Consider the following 20,461-nt stretch of genomic DNA (forward strand, 5'->3'; position numbering starts at 1 on the left):
ATAAAATTTCAGGTACAATATACCTGTTGAGGTTTGTATATTCAGATGTAAAGGTTCAAGTGACCAGCAAAATCTCAGTTTTATTCTCTCTCTCTCTCTCCCTGTGTGTGTATCAATCAGTCTGCATTGAAATAAACACCAAAAGAACCTATAGACTGTAGTTGCAATATGGACATATATACACCTATCTTCTTCGAATTTCTAATGAATGTTTGCAATTACAAGCATATCAATCACAAACATGGGTCGTACAAATAACCTTTATGCATACGTGTCCATATTGCCACACTTGCCACAGGGAAGCCAACCACAACCAGGGTAGGCTGTAGGCTGCGTCTGCAGTAGAGCTCCTTCGCAGTAGGGCATGATCAAGGCGGAGAAGTCGACTGCAGTGACTTGTTTGTTTTCTTCTGGATGCGCTACTTTTAGGTGCATTTGTTGCGGTAGAGGAAGGGATGGTGCACGCGCAATAATTTTTGTGCCTTGGTCGTTGGATGCCAGATGCAACTAAAGAGAATGATGTGGCTTAAAGAGAAGATCGTAAAATAAGCTAATGAGAATCTCTTACTTAGTTATAGAAAATTTCTTGGAAACCTTATCTTTGATGAAGCGATCAAACTTTTATGAAAAACAATACAACAAACCTTATCTTTAACGAAGAAATCAAACTTATTATAGTACTGTTCAATTACATATAGTTGATATAAAGAATAAAGAACACGAGGTATCCAAAACATAGTTAACACATACAAACAAACACATAGATATGACAAGAACACATGATAGTATTTGATTGCAATGTTATAATAGTGATATTATTTGTAGCCCATACAGAAATAGTACCAGCACTTAAACACCATATATTTCCTTCAACTAGCTAGTTTTACATCCACCTTTTGATACTAAATCACATATAACTAGCAAGCATATAGTCCATTTTCATCAACTGATTATTAAAGAAGCCTCCCCTATTAATGGACAATACAAGTTGTCTAGTGGCTCCTAGCCCTCTCAAACACTAAAACAACGGAAGAAATGATTGTTGTCAACTGATCTCTTGAAGGTAACAACTTGGTTGATGCTCACCATGGTTGCCCCCTGGTGATGTTGTTCAAGACAAATTGTTATCCACCAAAGTCATAGTAGTTTGTGTTATAAGAACTGCCATCGAAGGAAAGCCCCTCCCAACTAGATGAAGTATTTTGCACCATCATTGGAGCTATAGGACTGGTTGTTGTTTGTTGACCTTTAGTCCAAGTAGATACTTGGTTATTGCTTGCCTGGTCAGCACATGCAAGGTTGTTCATGGCATCATGTTGTCCATCAAATTCATAGTAGTTGGTGTTGTTAGCACCGCTAGTGAAGGCGAGTGCCTCCCATCCAAGAGAGTTACTCTGCACCATCGTTGAATCTATGGATGAACTCCCTATTATGTGCTGACCTCTAGTCTTGCTCGCCTGGCTAGCATGTGTGAGTGTGTTCAAGACAGTGTGTTGTCCCTCAAAGTCATAATAATTTGTGTTGTAAGCACTGTGGCCAAAGGCGAGAGCCTCTGAACTAGAAGGGTTCTTCTGCACCTGTGGCTCTATGTCATAGAGGCCGACATCATTGATGCTGAAGCGTTGTTTCCTAGTGGTGCACTCATTCCTAAGGAAATACTTCTGTGCATGGCTACAGATCTGGTTTGGCGTCCTTGTGGGGACAAAATACCTAGATATGTTCTTCCAGCTACCACGGCCATGCACTTCAAGGCCACGAAGGAAATTCCTGCATATATATGGTTTAGAATTAGCAAGTCAGATTATAACATATGTCTTGTTCATACACTCAAGATTAGTGAAAACAAAATCTCAAAGCCTCATGGTATCAAATTCCATACACCACTAGCTTATTACTTGTACAAAAAATTAACACTAATAAACATTTTAAAAGAACAGAGCATAAATGAATTACTTGTGCTCGTCTTGAGTCCAAGCTATGACTGGGTGTTGCCTCTTTTTCTTAGGAATAGTATTCACCCTGTGTGGTGGTTCTTCTACCATCTTCATGGCCTCCACATCATCCAGTGTAAAACCATGAAACATGTCCATGTTTTTATCCTCCGTTGGCATCCCAAAGTTCTCATTCACAAGAGCGTTCCTCCCCACAACTTGGTGGTTGTTGCTCTGCACTCTATTCGTCTCGACAACTAGATCAACATACAATTGAGTTACCTGATGCCTCTCTTTGCCTGGGAACCATGCTTGGAGCTCATCAACAATGTCATTGTGCCTTTTGTTTGGGTCATTTGTGTAGGTGTTGTTGGTGTTTTGACTAGCTATGAATGACCTCACCATATCTATTTCAAAAGTGCTCCACACACCATTGAAGTTGGGATCCATGGGTAGTGAGGGTTGAGTACTAAACAACAAGCTAATTTATGAAACACACAATGCCCGGATGAAGAAAATGGCAAGCACAAGGCCAAGTATTTATAGGCCTTATGGTGAATCTTTTAGTATTGGTTTCAATTTATTGTACAATAAAGTTTTATATATAGTCAAACAAGAATTTTTAATCATAATCATAATCCTAAAGATAATTAGAATCTTATTCATTTCTTAGTGATAAACTAATTTTGTAGTTGACATACTTCGATTGCTCAAATCAATGACCAAGGACACATGACATGTAAAACTAACTCATAATAACATAATGACTAGTTTCACTAAAGAAATCTAATTTGACAATAAAAGGTCTTTCAACGCAAATCAGTATTTGGTGGGCAATTTAGGCTGGTTGGTTAACTGCTTATTTTTTGAAAAAAAACAACTTGATCTCGAAGCGGTGCTTCAAAGAGTAACTCTTGTTTAAAAGCAAACAATGTTTTTGCATCACACATTATTCTCCCATGTTTGGTAAAACGAATGCAGCACCGAGGATGTGCATAGGCAATACCACTATTCTCAAGCACACAGGATGGAAGGACACTATTGTCTCAATTTGCTGCTATCAGTTGACTCCATCTTTAATTGTTATAAAGTGTTGTGCCTGCAATTTTTAATCAAATTACTTTATATCTAACCAAATGCCTTTTTATTGTGTCTCTAATAAATAAACAAATGTGAATTGATCAAATCATAAATGCATATCATTCCTTGTGATTAACATTTATTAGTTTTGTTTCTATCTGAGGTCCAAATATACTAGAACTTGAGACCGGAAGTCAATTTTTGACTTTAGGTACAAGCCCCTTTCTCTCTCCCTCTCCCTCTCCCTCTATATCTATATCTATATCTATATCTATATCTATATCTATATCTATATCTATATCTATATTGATAGAATTTTTTCATTTCTATGCCATTCTATCCTCCTAGATGATTATAGTGTACAAAGTGCATTTCACTCCCATGATATTTTACATGTATGCATACAAGTCTATCTGGTGCATTGTACCACAAAGAAAAAAGGCTTCCATGAATGTATGATTTATCTACACTCATCATGAGAGCACCTAGAATATTCCACACATCATGTATTCAAATGGCTACAGGTTGATACATTTGAGCAAGAAACTAAATTATTCTATAGTGTGTTCAATATTAGCATATTATTCCTTATATTTTGCCTAGCAAATAAAATGCTTTTGAATTGAATAATTACATTTGTCTGTCCTTGGAGTATATTCTTTATACAATTATTTTAAAGATAGTGTGATACTTAAAGTTCTGGTGACTACATGAATGTAGAAAGAAGGGTGACATGGGAAATGGTAAGACACATGATCAAATTCCAATTTTACAACACCATGTCAAAGAGCTCATCGAGGTACATGAAAATCATGTTTTGGATCACCCAATTTGGAGTCCTAATGAGAAAGTTACACCTTTTGGAAGATCACAACACAGGTCAGGCTAGAAATGGGCACCGAGAGGGTCAAGCAACCCACTATATATGGGTCGAGTGACCTAGGGCTAAGGGGCTAAGCCCAATGGCCCTCAAACTTGGCCTAGAGCCTCTATACTCCATAAGAAGCCTAAGGGAATGAAGCAGTGTCGACCCAGAAGCTTGAATGGACTTCGTGCAACTCATCCCAAATTTAGGCAAACTAACCATAGGCTCAGCTAGAGTCTACTTCATCCACATGGAGAAGAAACACACTTAGGAGTCATCTTACATGTTAGTTGAATGATGGTTCACATCAAGTGAAAGAATGAAGCTAAGTGGATATCACAAGGATCCATGGGCCCATCCATCTGAACCAAATGAAGTCTAATTTGACTAATACTTCACCCACATTCATTAGGACCATGGATCAAGGCATAATAAAAATGGATGGTAGGTATGTGGAGGTGCCTGATTTATTGACCTAGCATTTTCTCCTCAATGACGGACCAAGATCATCAGGGTTCCCCATAGGATTGACTAGCTATCAAGGAGATGGACCAGCCCATGGTCTACAAGGAAGGCACAGAATAAGCTGGCATGTCTCCCAAGGCAAGAAGGATCAACATTGTTTGATTATAGAAAAGTCTATCTCTATAATAGGATTAGAACTCTTCTATTATAACTAACTAGGACAAGATTATATACCTACCCTTTGAACTATACAAAGAGAGGCAGGGGTAACCCATTGTAACATCATCATACATGGAAATCCAATGCAGGGCAACACATGACACACACACGGAACTAGACGTAGGGTATTATGCTATTTAGCAGCCTGAACTAGTATAGATGTTTCACACTGATAGTCGAGTGTAGCTTATGCCAAAGCCCACAAATTCTTGTTATGGGTAACCCAATAACAAGGTTGTTGGTCATCGCACACCGATAGGAGGCATGCCAGCTAGGGACTTTCATTACAAAGATGATTGAAACCTTGATAGACCTCTAGATCATCAACACATTCTTGGCGGCATCAATGTTCACCTTTGATTCCTAGACCTTGATGGCAGAGAGTCTAAGGTCACCTCTTGGAGACTTCCATGGATCATGCTCCTTCGACTCCTTGACAAGACATGCTAGAGGATCTTATAAAGAAATTTGGTCAATTTTCAATTTCTAGTCCTACTCGAATGTGGAAACCCCTCAAGCAGTTTGAGTCCTACTTCAACATGACCAGATTTTTCTATTTGGCTTCTAAGCCATGGACAACCATGGTCTAAGCCTATCTTGACTCCCTCTCAGGGTTAGGAACACTACCTCTATCTACAAGGTGATGCTCTCAAGCCTTATGCTATACACTCTGATCATGGAAATGAAAAAACAAGAGAACCCACTAACGGGTGCCCAACTCAGCCTAGTTATCACCGCCACATCTGAGGGGAAGATGGTGCACTAGCAAGGTGCCCTCTAGTCAAGAACTCTGCCAATGCTCAGGCCGCCTAGGCAGGTGCCACCCCATAGCCCTACCTTGCTACAGCCCAAGCTAACATTTGCATGTCATAAAGAATAAGAGGGGGAAGGACTTCACTATGAGTCGTTCGGATGGCCGCCATCAAATTGTTGCTTCCCTGAAAGGTCCTAATATGGCTAGAGGGGGGTGAATAGCCTATTTAAAAATTCTACAAACTCACTAGAGCAAGAGGTTAGTAAATAACAAAGCGAAGCTTTTTGCTCTAGCTCTAAAAGGGGTGTTTGCAAGCCACCTATCCAACAATTCTAGTTGTTAAGATCACTAGGCACACAAGAGCTATGTCACTACTTACACTAGAGAGCTACCTAAAGTTTCTATATAAGTAAGTAAGCTACTCTAGTTTGCGGGAATGTAAGAGAGAAGGTTTGATCTTTATACCACCGCGTAGAGGGGATGAACCAATCAATAAAATGAAGTCCAATCACCGGGAGAAATCCAATGAACAAACACAATGGAGACAAGCAATTTTTCTCCCGAGGTTCACGTGCTTGCCGGCACGCTACGTCCCCGTTGTGTCGACCAACACTTGGTGGTTCGGTGGCTAAGAGGTGTAGCACGAACCTCGTCCTCACTAGGACACCACAAGAACCTACCCACAAGTGAGGTAGCTCAATGACACGAGCAATCCACTAATGTTGCCTTTGGCTCTCCGCCGAGGTAGGCACAAACCTCTCACAATCACCGGGAGATGGCCACGAACAATCACCAACTCGTGCCAATCCTCCTCCGCTGCTCCAAGCCGTCTAGGTGGCGGCAACCACCAAGAGTAACACGAAAACCGCAGCTAGAACGATCCCCAAGTGCCACTAGATGCAATCACTCAAGCAAATGCACTTGGAATCACTCCCAATCTCACAAAGATGTATAATCTATGAAGGAGATGAGTGGGAGGTGTTTGCTTAGGCTCACAAGAATGTCAAGAATGTTAGAATGCCAAGAGAGTGAGCCCCAAGCCGGCCAAACACGTATTTATAACTTCTCAAACAAATAGAGCCATTGGCTCTCTCACTGGGTCTAACTCGGGGTCACCGGACGCTCTTAAAGGGGCACCGGACGCTCAACACCAGCGTCCGGTGCTCCAACGTCAGCCGCGTGTCAGAGTCTAACGGTAACCTGCAGAGCACCGGACGCTGAGCAGGTTAGCACCGGACGCGTCTGGTGCACACCGGACTCATGCGCAGAGAGCTCCGCAAACTCGCAGGGTCACCGGACGCAAGCCACCGGACGCACCCAGAGTGTCCGGTGCTCACCGGACTCATGCGCAGAGAGGTTTGCAAAACCTCCTCACACCGGACGCACACCACCGGACGCTCCAAGCTGCGTCCGGTGCCTATCGTCCGGTGCCTAACCCTAACCGAGTCAGGCTGCCTGCTCACCAGACGCTCAGGAATAGCGTCCGGTGCTTCTGAGTCAGCGTCCGGTGAGTGTTCCTCAGTGAGAAACACTCTCGTGACTTCTCCAAAATTTTCCCACCGGCGCAATAGAAAATATGCACTTCATTTTCTCAAAAGCGCCGAATCCCGCCTCGCAAGCTCGGCGGGAGGGAGAGAGGAACCCATCCTCTCTCTACCCTTCAAACTCCACCTCCTTCTCAAAGTGTGCCAACACCACAACGTGTGTACCAACAAGTGCACGTGTGTTAGCATTTTCACAATCATTTTCTATGAAGGAGTTAAGTTAGCTCACTAGGTTCTAAATGCATGCACAAGAATAATGACACCTAGTGGCACTTGATAACCGCTTAGCCAAAGAATTCCCCTCTTTATAGTACGGCTATCTATCCTAAATGTGATCACACCCTCTATGGTGTCTTGATCACCAAAACCAAAACCCTAAGCAATACCTTTGCCTTGATCTCCATAGGGTTTTGTTTTTCTCTTTTTCTTTTCCAAGTTGAGCACTTGATCACCTTTTGGTCATCACCATCATCACCATGATCATCACTTGCTCCTTCACTTGGCATGTACCAACCTCATTAAGTCTACACATACTTAGCATAGAGGTTAGTACTAAGGTTTCATCAATTATCCAAAACCAAACTAGGGCTTTCATTCCCTCCATTGATGGCTTGCACTTGGAGCGGACCTCCGCACTTGGATGCCATATATAGGTAGTGCGTGGCTGTGCGGCGGGCACCTCGGTGGCCAAGGGTATGTGCTTGGGCGGCGGTAGTGTGTACCCATGATGCTTGGGTGAGGCATGGTGGCACACTGGTGCGCCAGAGGGCGAGGCATGCGGGTGTTGCCATCAGCGATCGTGGAGGGAGGGGAGGCGTGGGGGGCAAGGCTACTGGCACTGGGATGTGGCACCTCTCGCATGTGTTGGGATGGAGGGAATTAATGACAAAAGGAGGAAGAAGACACATGGTCAATCCATTGTAAAGCGTGTTTCATTCCTCTAGTCAAACCTGTGGACGATAGGCACAAGTGGAATGTGGGGTGGGATTTTTTCTAGAAATTAAATGACTTACAAACTTCAAAATGCATTACGGTGGTGGCTTACAACTATTGCATAAGTGCAAAGTAGCATATCCAGTTTAAGGAATGGCAATCTAGGAAATCTAGTTTTCCATAATGGTAGAACTACAAAAATCTCTGATTTACATGATGCGGAAATGTCCTATATGTTACCTATTTTTCTTATTTCTGGGTTAGCCTAACAAACAATGTACCCCATTGTCCAAGGCCTAACAGGCAGCCCAACTACCCCAACATTGTCACCCACCCTAACCTATTAGTGTTGCCCCTTAACACCAGGTGCTGCACACTATCGCTCGCTCCACACCTACTGTGACCCTATCATCGCCATCGCCCATCACTCAAGGCCCCTAGCACCTACTCGTCATTGGCCTCGAGCTCAAGAAAGCAAGATCATCCACCACTAGCGCTTACTATGTGTGCTTTGTGTGGTGCTCTGCCAGATAGAAATGTGGCATTCCTCTACTGGTAGCGGTGCCCGATTACACATTTTTTGCATTGTGGATTCAGAGTTTCAAAATTAATAGTGATTGGCAGACTTGATTCTCATCTTCATAGGTAGTGAAGGTTTCTCTACCAAGTGACTACTGCTAGTAGTCTAGTACTATCAAGCTGAAGTGAGCTATGAATGATTCGAGGATGTCATGAAAAATGTTTATTTGGGTGCGGTGGTTGTCTAATTGAGTCAAAACTAAAAAATAAAGGAGTTATGCAATATGTTGTTCTTACTTTCATTTAAAATATTAAGATTTGTATGATATTCTTTTTTTTAGCCAAGGGAATCCCCATTTCCATTACCAATATAGCATACATACAAAGTTATAGAAAGTTTTAGATACCAAAAGAAATGCTAGAGGAAGCTAGAATAGGCAAAAGTAGACACTGAGCTAAGTTGAAATCTATCGCAATCTACCTCCTTAGGAAAACCAGAGTAACTCTTGTTCGTAAGCACACAATGTTTGTGTATTACATATTTTTCTCTCATGTTTAATAAAACAAAGGCAACACCTAGGATGTGCATAGGCCATACCACTATTCTTGAGCACAGGTTGGAAGAACACTAATGTCTCAATTTTCTACTATCAATTGACTCCATCTTTAGTGGTTATAAAGCATTGTCTCTGCAATTTTTAATCACATTGCTCTATGTCTAACCAAAAGCGTAATGTGTATCTAATAAATAAATGAATGTGAATTGATATAATCTATGCATATCTTCCCTTGTGATTGACATTTATTAGTTTTATTTCTATCTCATGCCCAAATATACTAGAAGCTTGAGACTGCTAGTCAACTTTTGACTTTAGGTGCCTTTTTCTCTCTCCCTCTCCATCTATCTCTATCTATATATCTATATCTATGTCTCTATATCAGTATCTATTAGACAATGTTTACGTCTCACACATTTTTCTCTCATGTTTAATAAAAAAAATGCAACACCTAAGGTGTGCATATGCCATACCACTATTCTCGAGCACACAGGTTGGAAGGACACTAATGTCTTAGTTTGCTAATATCAGTTGACTCCATCTTTAGTGGTTATAAAGCATTGTGTCTGCAATCTTTAATTGTATTATTTTATATCTAATCAAATGCCTTATTAATTTGATTCTAATACATAATTTAATTAACTTGAATTGATTATATACTATATGCATATCTTTCCTTGTGATTGACATCTATTAGTTTTGTTTATATCTAATGTCTAAATTTATCTAGAAGCTTGAGACTAGAGTCAACTTTTGACTTTAGGTAGCCTCTTTCATCTATATCTATATCTATATCTAAGTTTTTCTCATTTCTTAAGATGCCATTCTATCCTTCTAGGTGATTATAGAGTGTACAAAGTGCATTTAACCGCAAGATATTTTACATGTATTGCATACATGTGTATCTGGTGCATTGTACCACATAAATAATGTTAAAGTGAAAACTAAGGTAGAATCATGATAGACATCCACATTATTCCACACATCTTGTATTCAAATGGCTATACATTGATACAAAAGGAACTAAATTAATCTATAGTGTGTTCAATATTTACATGTTATTGATTATATTTTGTCTAGCAAATAAAATGCTTTTGAGTTGAGTAATTACATTCATAGATTCTTCAAACAATTATTTTAAAGATAGTGTGATACTTAAATGTATTATTGATGGTCACGAGAACTCCTTTTTCATACCATCAAGTAAAAAATGGCAATATAAATGACATCTACCATAATCATTGCTATTAATTCTAATCAAATCCACAAATTTTGGTGACTATGTGAATATAGAAACAAGCCTGACATCGGATATGGTAAAACACATGATCTAATTCCCAATTTGACAACCTAACTCTATTTAGCGACCTAGACCAGTATAAACTGTTTTTCTTGCATTCACCATCGAGTTTAGCTTATGCCGAAGCCAACCAATCCTTGTTCTGAGTAACCCCATAACAAGGTTGTCATTCATCAAACACGGACAGATAGCATGCCAAGCTAAAGCTTTTGACAAAAAGGCGATTGAGAGCTTGATGGACCTTAAGATAAACAACATGTTCTCGATGGGATCAACGTTCACCTTCGATTCCTAGACCTTCATCGCAGCTGACCTAGACATGCTCCATGGTTGCCTCATGTAGACTTTTAGGATCAAGCTCCTCCAGCTCCTCGATAAGACATGCTTGAGGATTTCATTGAGAAATTCGGTGAATTTCTTATTTCTAGTCCTACTCGAACATGAAAACACCTCAAGCAGTCGAGTCCTACTCAGACATAACCTAGTTTTCTAATCTAGCTTCTAAGTCATGGTTCAACCTTGGTCCAACCGTAGCTTGAGTCCCTCTCGGGCTCAGGAACACCGCCTCCATCTACCAGATGGTGGTCTCTAGACTTATGCTATCCACTCCAATCATGGAGGAGGAACAAGAAGAGATCCAACTGACGAGCACCCAAGCCAATATTTACATTTGTAACAAAGAATAAGAGGGAGAAGGACTTCATTACCAGTCCTCTGGATGGCCTCCATCGAATTGCTACTTCCTTTCGTTGACGGCTCGCACCAGTCGTGGACCTCCTCACAGGGATGCCATAGGTGGCGTGCAATGATGTGTCAGACACCTCAGTGCCCAAGGGGAGGTGCTTGGGTGGAGATCTGTACCGTGATGCTTGGGTGAGGACTGGTGCCACGTCGGCACTAGAGAGGGTGAGGCGTGGGGGTAGTGCCATCGGCGAGCGCAGGGGGAGGGGGAGGCATAGGTAAGGTTGTTGATGCTCAAGATGAGGCTGCTCTCGGTTGTGTTGGGAGGGAGGAGGAAATGATAGGAAGAGGAAGAAGACCCTAGGCCGATCCATTTTCAAGCGTGTTCTATTCCTCCGATCGAACCTGTGGATGGAAGAAAACAAGAGGCAGGGGCACAAGTGGAAACCGGAGTTAGCTTTTTTCCTAGGATTAAATGACTTCCAAACTCCCTAAAATCTATTCCAGCGGCTTACATCAATTTTATAATGGCAAGTAGCAAATCCTATTTGAGATATGGCACTCTAGCGAATCTAATTTCCAAATAGAGGCAGAATTGTAAAAATCTTGGATTTACATGATGCGGAAATATTCAATATGATGCATGTTTTTCTAAATTCTAGATTAGCCCAACAAACAATGTACCCCCATCGTCCAAGGCCCAATAGGCTGCCCAACTAACCCAGTATTGTCACTCGCTCTAATAGTGGCAATTCTAGAAACACACAGTAAAAAAAGAAAGAGGTTAAAAGACAACCTTCTATTGACAAAAGAGAGATTAGCAACCCTGAAAATAGTGGCTAAGAAAGCATAACATTAGTAATTATATGATTCTATCGATAATAGATAAAAGTGTATTAAATATCAAATACTCTCTCCGTATCGTATTTAGGCCTTGTTTAGTTCACCTCAAAAATCAAAAACTTTTTAAGATTTCCCGTCACATCAAATCTTGCGGCACATGCATAAAGTATTAAATATAAATAATTACAAAAACTAATTGCACAGTTTGCTAGTAAATCGCGAGATGAATCTTTTAAGCCTAATTACTCTATGATTGAATAATGTTTGTCAAATAAAAACAAAAGTGTTACAGTGTCAAAATTCAAAAAAAATGGATCTTAACAAGACCTTAGAAGTCGTGTAGGACAGCGACACGTTCTCCAAAACACAACTTTGACCTCTTATTTTCATAAAATATTTAGAAAAAATTATATATGTATATATATGAAAGTATTTTCAAGACAAATCTATTCATATAATTTTCACATTTGTAAACTTAACAATTTAAAATTTATTGATGATTTATGTTCCAAATGTTTGACCCAAATCTTGTCCAAAACGACTTCTAAGGGCTTGTTTATTTCCACCCCAAAAACCAAAATTTTTCAAGATTCTCCATCAAATCGAATCTTTGGACGCATGCATGAAGTATTAAATATAGACGAAAATAAAAACTAATTATACAGTTTGGTCGAAATTGATGAGATGAATCTTTTGAGCCTAGTTAGTCCATGGTTAGACAATAATTACCACAAACAAACGAAAGTGCTACAGTGTCGCAAAATTTTTCACTTCACCAACTAAACACGTAAGGCCTTATTTAGTTCCCAACAAATTTTACAAAATTTTTCAGATTTCCCATCACATCGGATTTTACGGCACATGTATGAACCATTAAATATAGATAACATAAATAACTAATTATACAGTTTGCCTGTAATTTGCGAGACGAATTTTTTAAGCCTAGTTAGTCTATGATTAGACAATATTTATCAAATATAAACGAAAATACTACAGTGCCCGTTTTGCTAAAAAATTTGGAACTAAATAAGGCCTAAATCCGATACAGAGGAAGTATGAAGATACCTATTCCCAAAGCTAATATTATTAAGGTGGAGCACCAAAGCATGCACCAGGGTGCCTTTGGTTCGATGACGAGGAGAGCATGGCTCGCTCCTACAAGCCAAACCAAGTTGGGCAGACAATACATGTAGACTGTAGTACCTTAATGTGTGGTTAACTGAATGAATGCATGATGAACATAACAATTGTTTTTGGTTGTCGGCTCGTTTAGTCTACTACTAGGAGGGCTGAAAATGGATGTGTTAAATTCACGACCTGCACCGCTTTATGTATTTCACCTGTTTGTTTCCATGTCAAGAGAAAAAATCCAAAAGTGAGATGGGATACAGGTATCTGGGACCAGGATAAAAATGGAAGGGCTCCATCCCACCCATATTTACATGATACGGAAATATCCAATATATTACCTATTTTTCTTATTTCCGGTTAGCCCAACAAACAATATATTATATACCCCATCATCCAAAAGGCCCAACAGGCAGCCCAAGTAGCCCAGCACTATTGATCTAGCCCTTGCAGCCCTGCGTGGTGCTCTGCCATGCAGAAGTTTGGCGTTGCTCTGCCGTTAGCGGTGCCTGATTACACATTTTTGCATTGTGGATTTAGAGTTTCAAAATTAATAGTGACCGGCAGATTCTCATCTTCATAGGAATCAAGAAGTGAAGGTTTCTCTGCCAAGTGACTATATCGTCTACTAGTAGTCTGCCAAGTGAATGATACGTGGTTGTCATGAAGAATGTTGATTTGCGTGCAGTGATTTTCTGATTAAGTCAAAACTAAAGAATAAAGGAGTTATGCAATATGTTATCTTTGTTTCGTCTAAAATGTTAAGACTTGTATGATATTCTATTGTTTCTGAACTTTAATCAAGAGTCGAGACTTCTTGTGTGCATTGCTCATGTGCTTTGAGGCGGCAGGCAGTGGTGGACCCTGGGGCAGGGCTTCCCGTGCTCCAGCCCTGGTCCTTGGCTAGAAAACTCTACATGAACTTACGTCATCAGCTATAAAAATTAAAGGTTCTATTGTGCATCCCATGGCCAAGCTCTGGCGGCCATTCAGGAAACCAAGGCCTTGTTCAGTTCCTTACAAATTTTGTAAAATTTTTCAGATTCTCTGTCACATCGAATCTTGCGGTACATGCATAAAGTATTAAATATAAATTAAAAAATAACTAATTATACAGTTTGCTTGTAATTTGCGAGACGAATCTTTTGAGTCTAGTTAATCCATGATTGAACAATATTTGTCAAATACAAACGAAAGTGCTACAATAGCCAAGGCCAAAAAAAATTCGCGAACTAAGGCCTATGTCAATCTGCACTTTTTGTATGCCTTTTGTTAACTGTGGAGATACACATGCTCAAAAAGAATTGCTAAAAAAACTGTGGAGATACAGAATATTCTCTAGGCATTGCTGATGCAATACACCTTTATGTATGTGAGAGTAATAGAGCATGGAAAAAAAATTCTCCATAGATTAAGATAAGCCATAGGAAAAAAATTACGGGTACACCTATGTGATATACCTGTTGAAGTTTGTATATTCAGATGTAAAGGTTTTAGTGACCAGCAAAATCTTAGTTTTATCATCTCTCTCAATTAGTCCGCATTCAAATAAACACCAAAAGAACCTGCAGCCTGTAGTTTAATTTCCATATGGACACGTACGCACCTACTTTCTTTGCATTTCTAAAGATTTTTTGCAATTACAAGCATATTAATCAAATTATTTTTGATAATATGCTGCTCAGAAACATGAGATAGGTACAACTCCGTTATAGACCAGTTGATGTTTGTGGGACATTGACTATTAAACGTCCCAACTCGATCATTCCTAGTGGCAGTCAAGCTAAAGGTAACATGCCTCTCTGTTAATATCCTAAAGCTAGCAGGTCTAGGTAAATCCATTCCATAAGCCAGCTTTTATACAATTTTGTTAATCTCTGTTAATTCCAAGTAGCTATCAGATACATCGTCAATGGTCATTGCCAGCTTACCTGACATTGGTGAGATATTAATTATTAAGCGTCCTAACCTGATCTTTCCTAGTAGCAGTCCAGTTAACATGCCTCCATGTTGATATCCTAAAGCTAGTAGATCCAGGTAAATCCATACCATAAGCCAGCTTCTATACACTCTTGTTAATTTTGGTAAGACTCCCTGCTCCACTCACTCTTTTATTAATCCCAACTAGCTGTCAGATACATCGACAACAGTCACCGCTACCTAACCGACGCTGGCGAGGCATTGATTAAGCACCCCCAACCTGATCTTTTCTAATGGCAATATAGCTAACATACCTGTTGATATCCTAAAGCTAGCAAATCCAGATAAATTCATGCCATAAGCCTTAAATTATGTGACTATATTTAATTCCCAGATCAAATTTTGATTCTCTCGTGAAAGCTTTGCAAGAATTACTTAAGTTAGATCTCTCTACTACAGAACCTTAATCAAGGATCACAAAGGATCACATGAAGTTGTCCAACCTACATCTTTATCTATCAGTCAAAGCCACCGGATCGAGATGTAATTCAATCACCATGGCAAACTGTATCCTCAATATATTATTATTCTACTTGGATGGTATCTCCAAATCAACTTAGAAACCGCTTTATATACTCTTGTTAATTTCAGTAAGACTCCCTACCCCATTCGCTCTCTATTAATCCCAACTAGTTTTCACATACATCGCCAGCGGTCATTGCTAGCTAACCTGATGTTGGTGTGACATTGATTAAGAGCCTCAACCAGATCTTTCCTGATGGCAGCCCAGCTAACATGCCTCATTGCTGATATCCTAAAGCTAGCAGATCCAAGTAAATCCATGCCATAAACCATAAATTCTACAACTATATTTAATTCCAACATCAAATTTTTATTCTTTCATAAAAGCTTTGCAAGAATTAATTAAGTTAGATCTAGCTACCCATCACCTATGGTACAATGATCAAGGGTCCTCGCTTGAAGCCACACAGCCTACATCTCCATCTATTCGTTAAACCAGACAACCTACATCTCCATCTGTCCGTTAAAGCCATTGGATTGAGACGTAATTCAATCGTCACCATAAAACCATATCCTCTCATATATTATTATTCTACTTGACGATATCTCCAAATCAATAAAAAAACCAATGCAGGATTCTTTGTGAGATTTTTCGCTTCTAATATTAATTAATATATATGATGTATTTTGCTAGTATATTTCCTCTTGGTGCACTGCTCATGTGCGGCTAGCAAGCTCAAAAGAAAAAAAACGTAAATGCTTAAGTGAATATATATGGTGATGTATTTTGCCTCTTGGTGCACTGCTCGTGTGCGGCTAGCAAGCTCAAAAGAAAAAAAAACCGTACATGTTTAAGTGACCAGCAAAATTTCAGTTTTATCATCTCTCTCAATCAGTTTTATCATCTCTCTCTCAATCAGCCTATAGACTGTAGTTGCAATATGGACACGTACGCACCTATCTCCTTTGCGTTTCTAAAGAACTTTTTGCAATTACAAGCATATTAATCAAATTATTTTTGATAACATGCTAACCCAGAACACACGAGTCATCGTAAACAAGATTATCAACGTCATGTACATTTCAGACCATTGAATGAGACGTGGGAAGGATCATCATAAGGGACAATCAAGAGGGCACGGCAACACGGCGCCAGTGTTCAGTTACATTACAAAACTAAACACGAGTTACAGCTAAATCAATATATCTCTGATAACATTGTCTAAACCAATAAGTATTCGTTGATAGCATAACCTGACAAAGAACTTGACGTATTGTCCTATCCGTTTGGTATCAGAGTTCTCGATAGTGTGGGCCAAACCTTGGGGCAAATTAAGCAATGAGGTAAAGAATTTCAATATCTGAGGAACAGATCAGCAGTTAGGTAAAGTATAGCACATTAAATCAAAGGAAGACAAAATCGAAGTTGTTTTCCATCTTGGGGCAAAGACTAAGCGTAACTATATTGTAAAAATATAGAAAGTGGTTTCAGCTGAACATCACAATATCTCAATTTCGATCAGCAAGTTTTCACCCTAAGGGCTAAAGGTAGCACAAATGGTCGAGTCCAATTCATTAGCAATGTACTCCCTCTGTCCCTTTTTAATTGTCACTTGCGCTTCCCGAAAAACAACTACCGACAATTATATATTAAAAAATATTAATATTTATAATACATAATTAGTATCATTAGAAAGATCTTTGAATATAGTTTTTTAACAAATTTATTTGGAGATACAAATGTTGCACGTATTTTCTACAAATCGAGTCAAACTTATGGCACGCACACCAACGGCAACAATTAAAAAGGGACAGAGAGAGTAGGTATAGAACATGCCCCACTCGATCAGAAAATGGATAATTCTATGAACAACACAACAGGAGATCCAAAACATCATGCAACAAACTAAAGCGGCAAATCAAATACTGGACATGATAGAAGGTAATGGCAGCACACTACCAGGACATGTTTTCGCCTCTACACGCCTAACAGCTGACCATCAGGGATGGCCGATAGGACAAACTCGAGAGATGAAATCAACTTCTCCTGATGGTACAGATTCATTGTTCCCCACACTAGGAATGACAACATGACAGCTCCAATACTTAGGCTAGTCTCAATGGGCATTTCATGCACATTTAATAGTATGCCACATCAGCATTTTGTAGCACTTTGCATGAAATGGGGAGGAGAGAGAGGAAAAAAGTTTCACCACGGTGAAACGAGGTAGCGACGTTTCCCAGGTCTGGGTAAGCGGGTGAAACGCCCATTGAGTCATTTCGTTTCGTTCTCCCTCCGATCCCCTCGATCCCGTGCGGCAGAATCGCGCGCCATCGTCGTCCCGCGCGCACCGCCCCTCTTCCCGCGCCTGCTCTGAATCGCGCGGCAGAATCCCCCGCTTCCCCCTCTTCCCGCGCGCACCGCCCCCTTCTTCCCGCGCCTGCTCCCTCTTCCCGCATGCGCAGCACCCCTCTCCATCTTTCTTCCCTCACCCGCCGGGCCACCTCATCCGCTGCGTCCGACCGCCATGGATCCGCCGTGGCCAGAGGCTTCAAGGCGGCGCCCAGACGGCAGAGGAGGGAAGGGGCGCCGGCTTGGACTGAAGAAGACCACCGTCCCTGCGCCGAGTCGCCGACTGCTTCCTCTGCGCCACTAGGTTCTGAGCCGCCGGCAACTTCTCCAGCTGCGCCGGCGAGTTCCTCCCCTGCTGCGCCGGCAAGTTCCTTCCCTGTGCCGTCATCCACCATGCCGCCATGGCCACCGCAAGGAGCAGGATGGGGGGGCATACCCCCAAATTTTCCATCTCTTGATGCAAACCCACAAGAACCAAATCCATGGTATGTATGATTTCGATCTGTGCTGCTGCAATTTGATTTCCATAGGAATGTTGATTTTGCCCTTGTAGACAATCTGCAGATGGCGGCATGGTGGATTGAACTTGTGGGATTTGGTTAGCAATGTTTTCTCTGTCTGATGGTGTGGGATTTGGTTAGCAGTGTTAGCAATGTTTTCTCTGTCTGATGGTATGCATATGGTTCAGCCAAAATGTCTGAACCTGTAGCTTATTTTATACATGACATAAAATGTGTAATTATGTCAACTGCTAATGATGTCATATAGTTGGACATTGCCATGTTTGATTCAGAAGAGCATCACACTTGTTTTGGTTTGTTCTGTGAGAGTGTTTCTGTGCAAAACTGGAATTACCTTGCTAATATATGTTTTTGTGAGATTGTACTTGTCTGAAAACTTGCATTAATTCTCTTTGAAACCTAATTACCTGAATTGAACATTTGGAAAATTGTTGTCTTATGCTAATATATGCTTCTGTATGTACTGATGGATGTGGGCATTTGTATATTTTCAGGGGCTATCCTCCAGGAGGGTTTTTAAATATGATTCGACAAAACCATCCGCCGCAGCCACAACTACATGGTGAAAATTTTCATTATGTTGGTCAGAGTATGTCCTTCAACCCAATGTCTCCACCATCACCAAGTGTCTATGGAACACCAAGTCCTGAATCTGAAAACATGGAAGCAAATAGGGCAGCAAAGGTGAACAACAAAAGATATTGGACTCATGAAGAGGAAGAAAGACTGGTAATCAGTGTACCATTTTATATTTTGTAGGCCATTGTTTGGGTTAGTTCTTGGTTGGATGCTCACATGTACATTTTTATATTTTGTAGGCCAGTGCTTGGTTGAATACTTCTAAAGACCCAATTCATGGAAATGACAAGAAAGGTGATACATTTTGGAAGGAAGTCACTGACATGTTTAACAAGAAAGGAGAAGGGAAGCGTATAAGAGAAGCAAACCAACTGAAGATTCACTGGTGCCGCCTCAAGGCATCGATCGGTGACTTCAATGATTATTGGATTAAGGCAAATCAAATGCATACAAGTGGTTATTCAGATGACATGCTGGAGAAAGAGGCACAGGAGATGTACGTAAACAGGTTTGGAAAGCCTTTTACATTGGTGCATTGGTGGAAGATACTAAAAGAAGAACCCAAATGGTGTGCACTGTTTGATACAGAGAAAGACAAGGCTGAAGTACATGATATTCCAGAAAAGCAGATGCGTCCCATTGGTAGAGATAGTGCGAAGGCTGAGCGCAATGGAAACCACAAGAAGGCAAAATTGATGGATGGTATTGTAAACCTTGGAGATACTGTTGAAAAAATTGTCAAGGTCCAGGAAGATCGGAAGATGGAGCTTGAGAAGATCGCCGAAGCACAAATTCAGATATCAAAGGCAAATTTGAAGGCAGCACAAGAGGAAAAAGAAGGAAAGATGTTTCAAGTCTACAATACCTTGCTGAATAAAGACATAAGCAACATGTCTGAAGCTCAAAAGGCAAATCATGAGAGGACAATACACAAGTTAGAAGAAAAGCTATTTGGAGATTAAGGTGAGTTTTTTATTTGTTGAGATACTTGCAAATCTGATATTTGGAGATTAAGGTGAGTTTTTTATTTGCGAGAAAGGATATCGAGAGAGCCTTCGGTGTATTGCAACGTCGATGGTGTATCTTAAAACGTCCAGCTCGTCTATATGATAGAGGTGTACTTCGTGATGTTGTGCTAGCTTGCATCATACTTCACAATATGATAGTTGAAGATGAGAAAACCCCAGAACTTATTGAAGAAAATTTAGATCTAAACGTGGCTCCTAGTTCATCAACCGTTCACGAACCGGAATTTACTCCAGATCAGGATGTTCCTTTGGAGAGAGTTTTAGAAAAGGATACTGATATTCGAGATCGATCGGCTCATCATCGACTTAAAAATGATTTGGTGGAACATATTTGGAATAAGTTTAGTGCTCGTCGTGCACATATATCGGGTACATATATTTTTTGTGAATGTTGAGAACTCTATGATATGATCCTACTCTATTTTTTGTGAATGCTGAGAACTCATGTTGTACTGTTTTTTGTTTGTGCAGGATGAAAGCAAGGTTGAAGGCAATCTGAAAGCAAGGTTGAGAGCAAATTGAAAGCAAGGCTGGAGGCTGTGAACTATTTTCTTTAACTACCTTATTATCTATGATATTATCTATGTTTTAGCTACCTTATCAAATGCCAATCTGGTCCAGTACCCCAGATTGTCACTTTTGTTGTCATCGTATGCCATGGTGCTATTTTGGTTATGTGAATGAACTATCTGAACTATAGTAAGTCATGGTGCTATTCT

The 20,461-nt window shown here is 40.3% G+C and overlaps 2 protein-coding genes across 2 annotated transcripts; one reads left to right on the top strand and one right to left on the bottom strand.

Moving 5' to 3' along the window:
- LOC8069471 (myb-like protein H) lies at positions 1,013-2,421 on the bottom strand. Its single transcript, XM_021446962.1, has 2 exons — positions 1,954-2,421; positions 1,013-1,767 (listed from the first exon to the last, which is right to left on the bottom strand). Exons 1-2 carry the CDS (start codon positions 2,379-2,381, stop codon positions 1,125-1,127), a joined length of 1,071 nt encoding a protein of 356 aa, XP_021302637.1. The 5' UTR covers positions 2,382-2,421; the 3' UTR covers positions 1,013-1,124.
- On the top strand, positions 18,727-20,422 carry LOC8069472 (glutathione S-transferase T3). Its single transcript, XM_021447570.1, has 4 exons — positions 18,727-18,864; positions 18,954-19,520; positions 20,214-20,248; positions 20,335-20,422. Exons 1-4 carry the CDS (start codon positions 18,727-18,729, stop codon positions 20,420-20,422), a joined length of 828 nt encoding a protein of 275 aa, XP_021303245.1.

The sequence above is a fragment of the Sorghum bicolor genome, chromosome 9 (genome assembly GCF_000003195.3).
Source record: "Sorghum bicolor cultivar BTx623 chromosome 9, Sorghum_bicolor_NCBIv3, whole genome shotgun sequence".
Lineage (NCBI taxonomy): Eukaryota > Viridiplantae > Streptophyta > Magnoliopsida > Poales > Poaceae > Sorghum > Sorghum bicolor.

Excerpts from the sequence above, each read along its gene's own strand:
- LOC8069472 (XM_021447570.1), top strand. The coding sequence starts at position 18,727 with ATGTCCTTCAACCCAATGTCTCCACCATCACCAAGTGTCTATGGAACA. Across the intron at positions 18,865-18,953 it reads ATGAAGAGGAAGAAAGACTG|GCCAGTGCTTGGTTGAATAC; the intron begins GTAATCAGTGTA and ends TATATTTTGTAG. Across the intron at positions 20,249-20,334 it reads GAAGGCAATCTGAAAGCAAG|CTACCTTATCAAATGCCAAT; the intron begins GTTGAGAGCAAA and ends TCTATGTTTTAG.
- LOC8069471 (XM_021446962.1), bottom strand. The coding sequence starts at position 2,381 with ATGGATCCCAACTTCAATGGTGTGTGGAGCACTTTTGAAATAGATATG. Across the intron at positions 1,768-1,953 it reads TGGACTCAAGACGAGCACAA|GAATTTCCTTCGTGGCCTTG; the intron begins GTAATTCATTTA and ends ATATATATGCAG.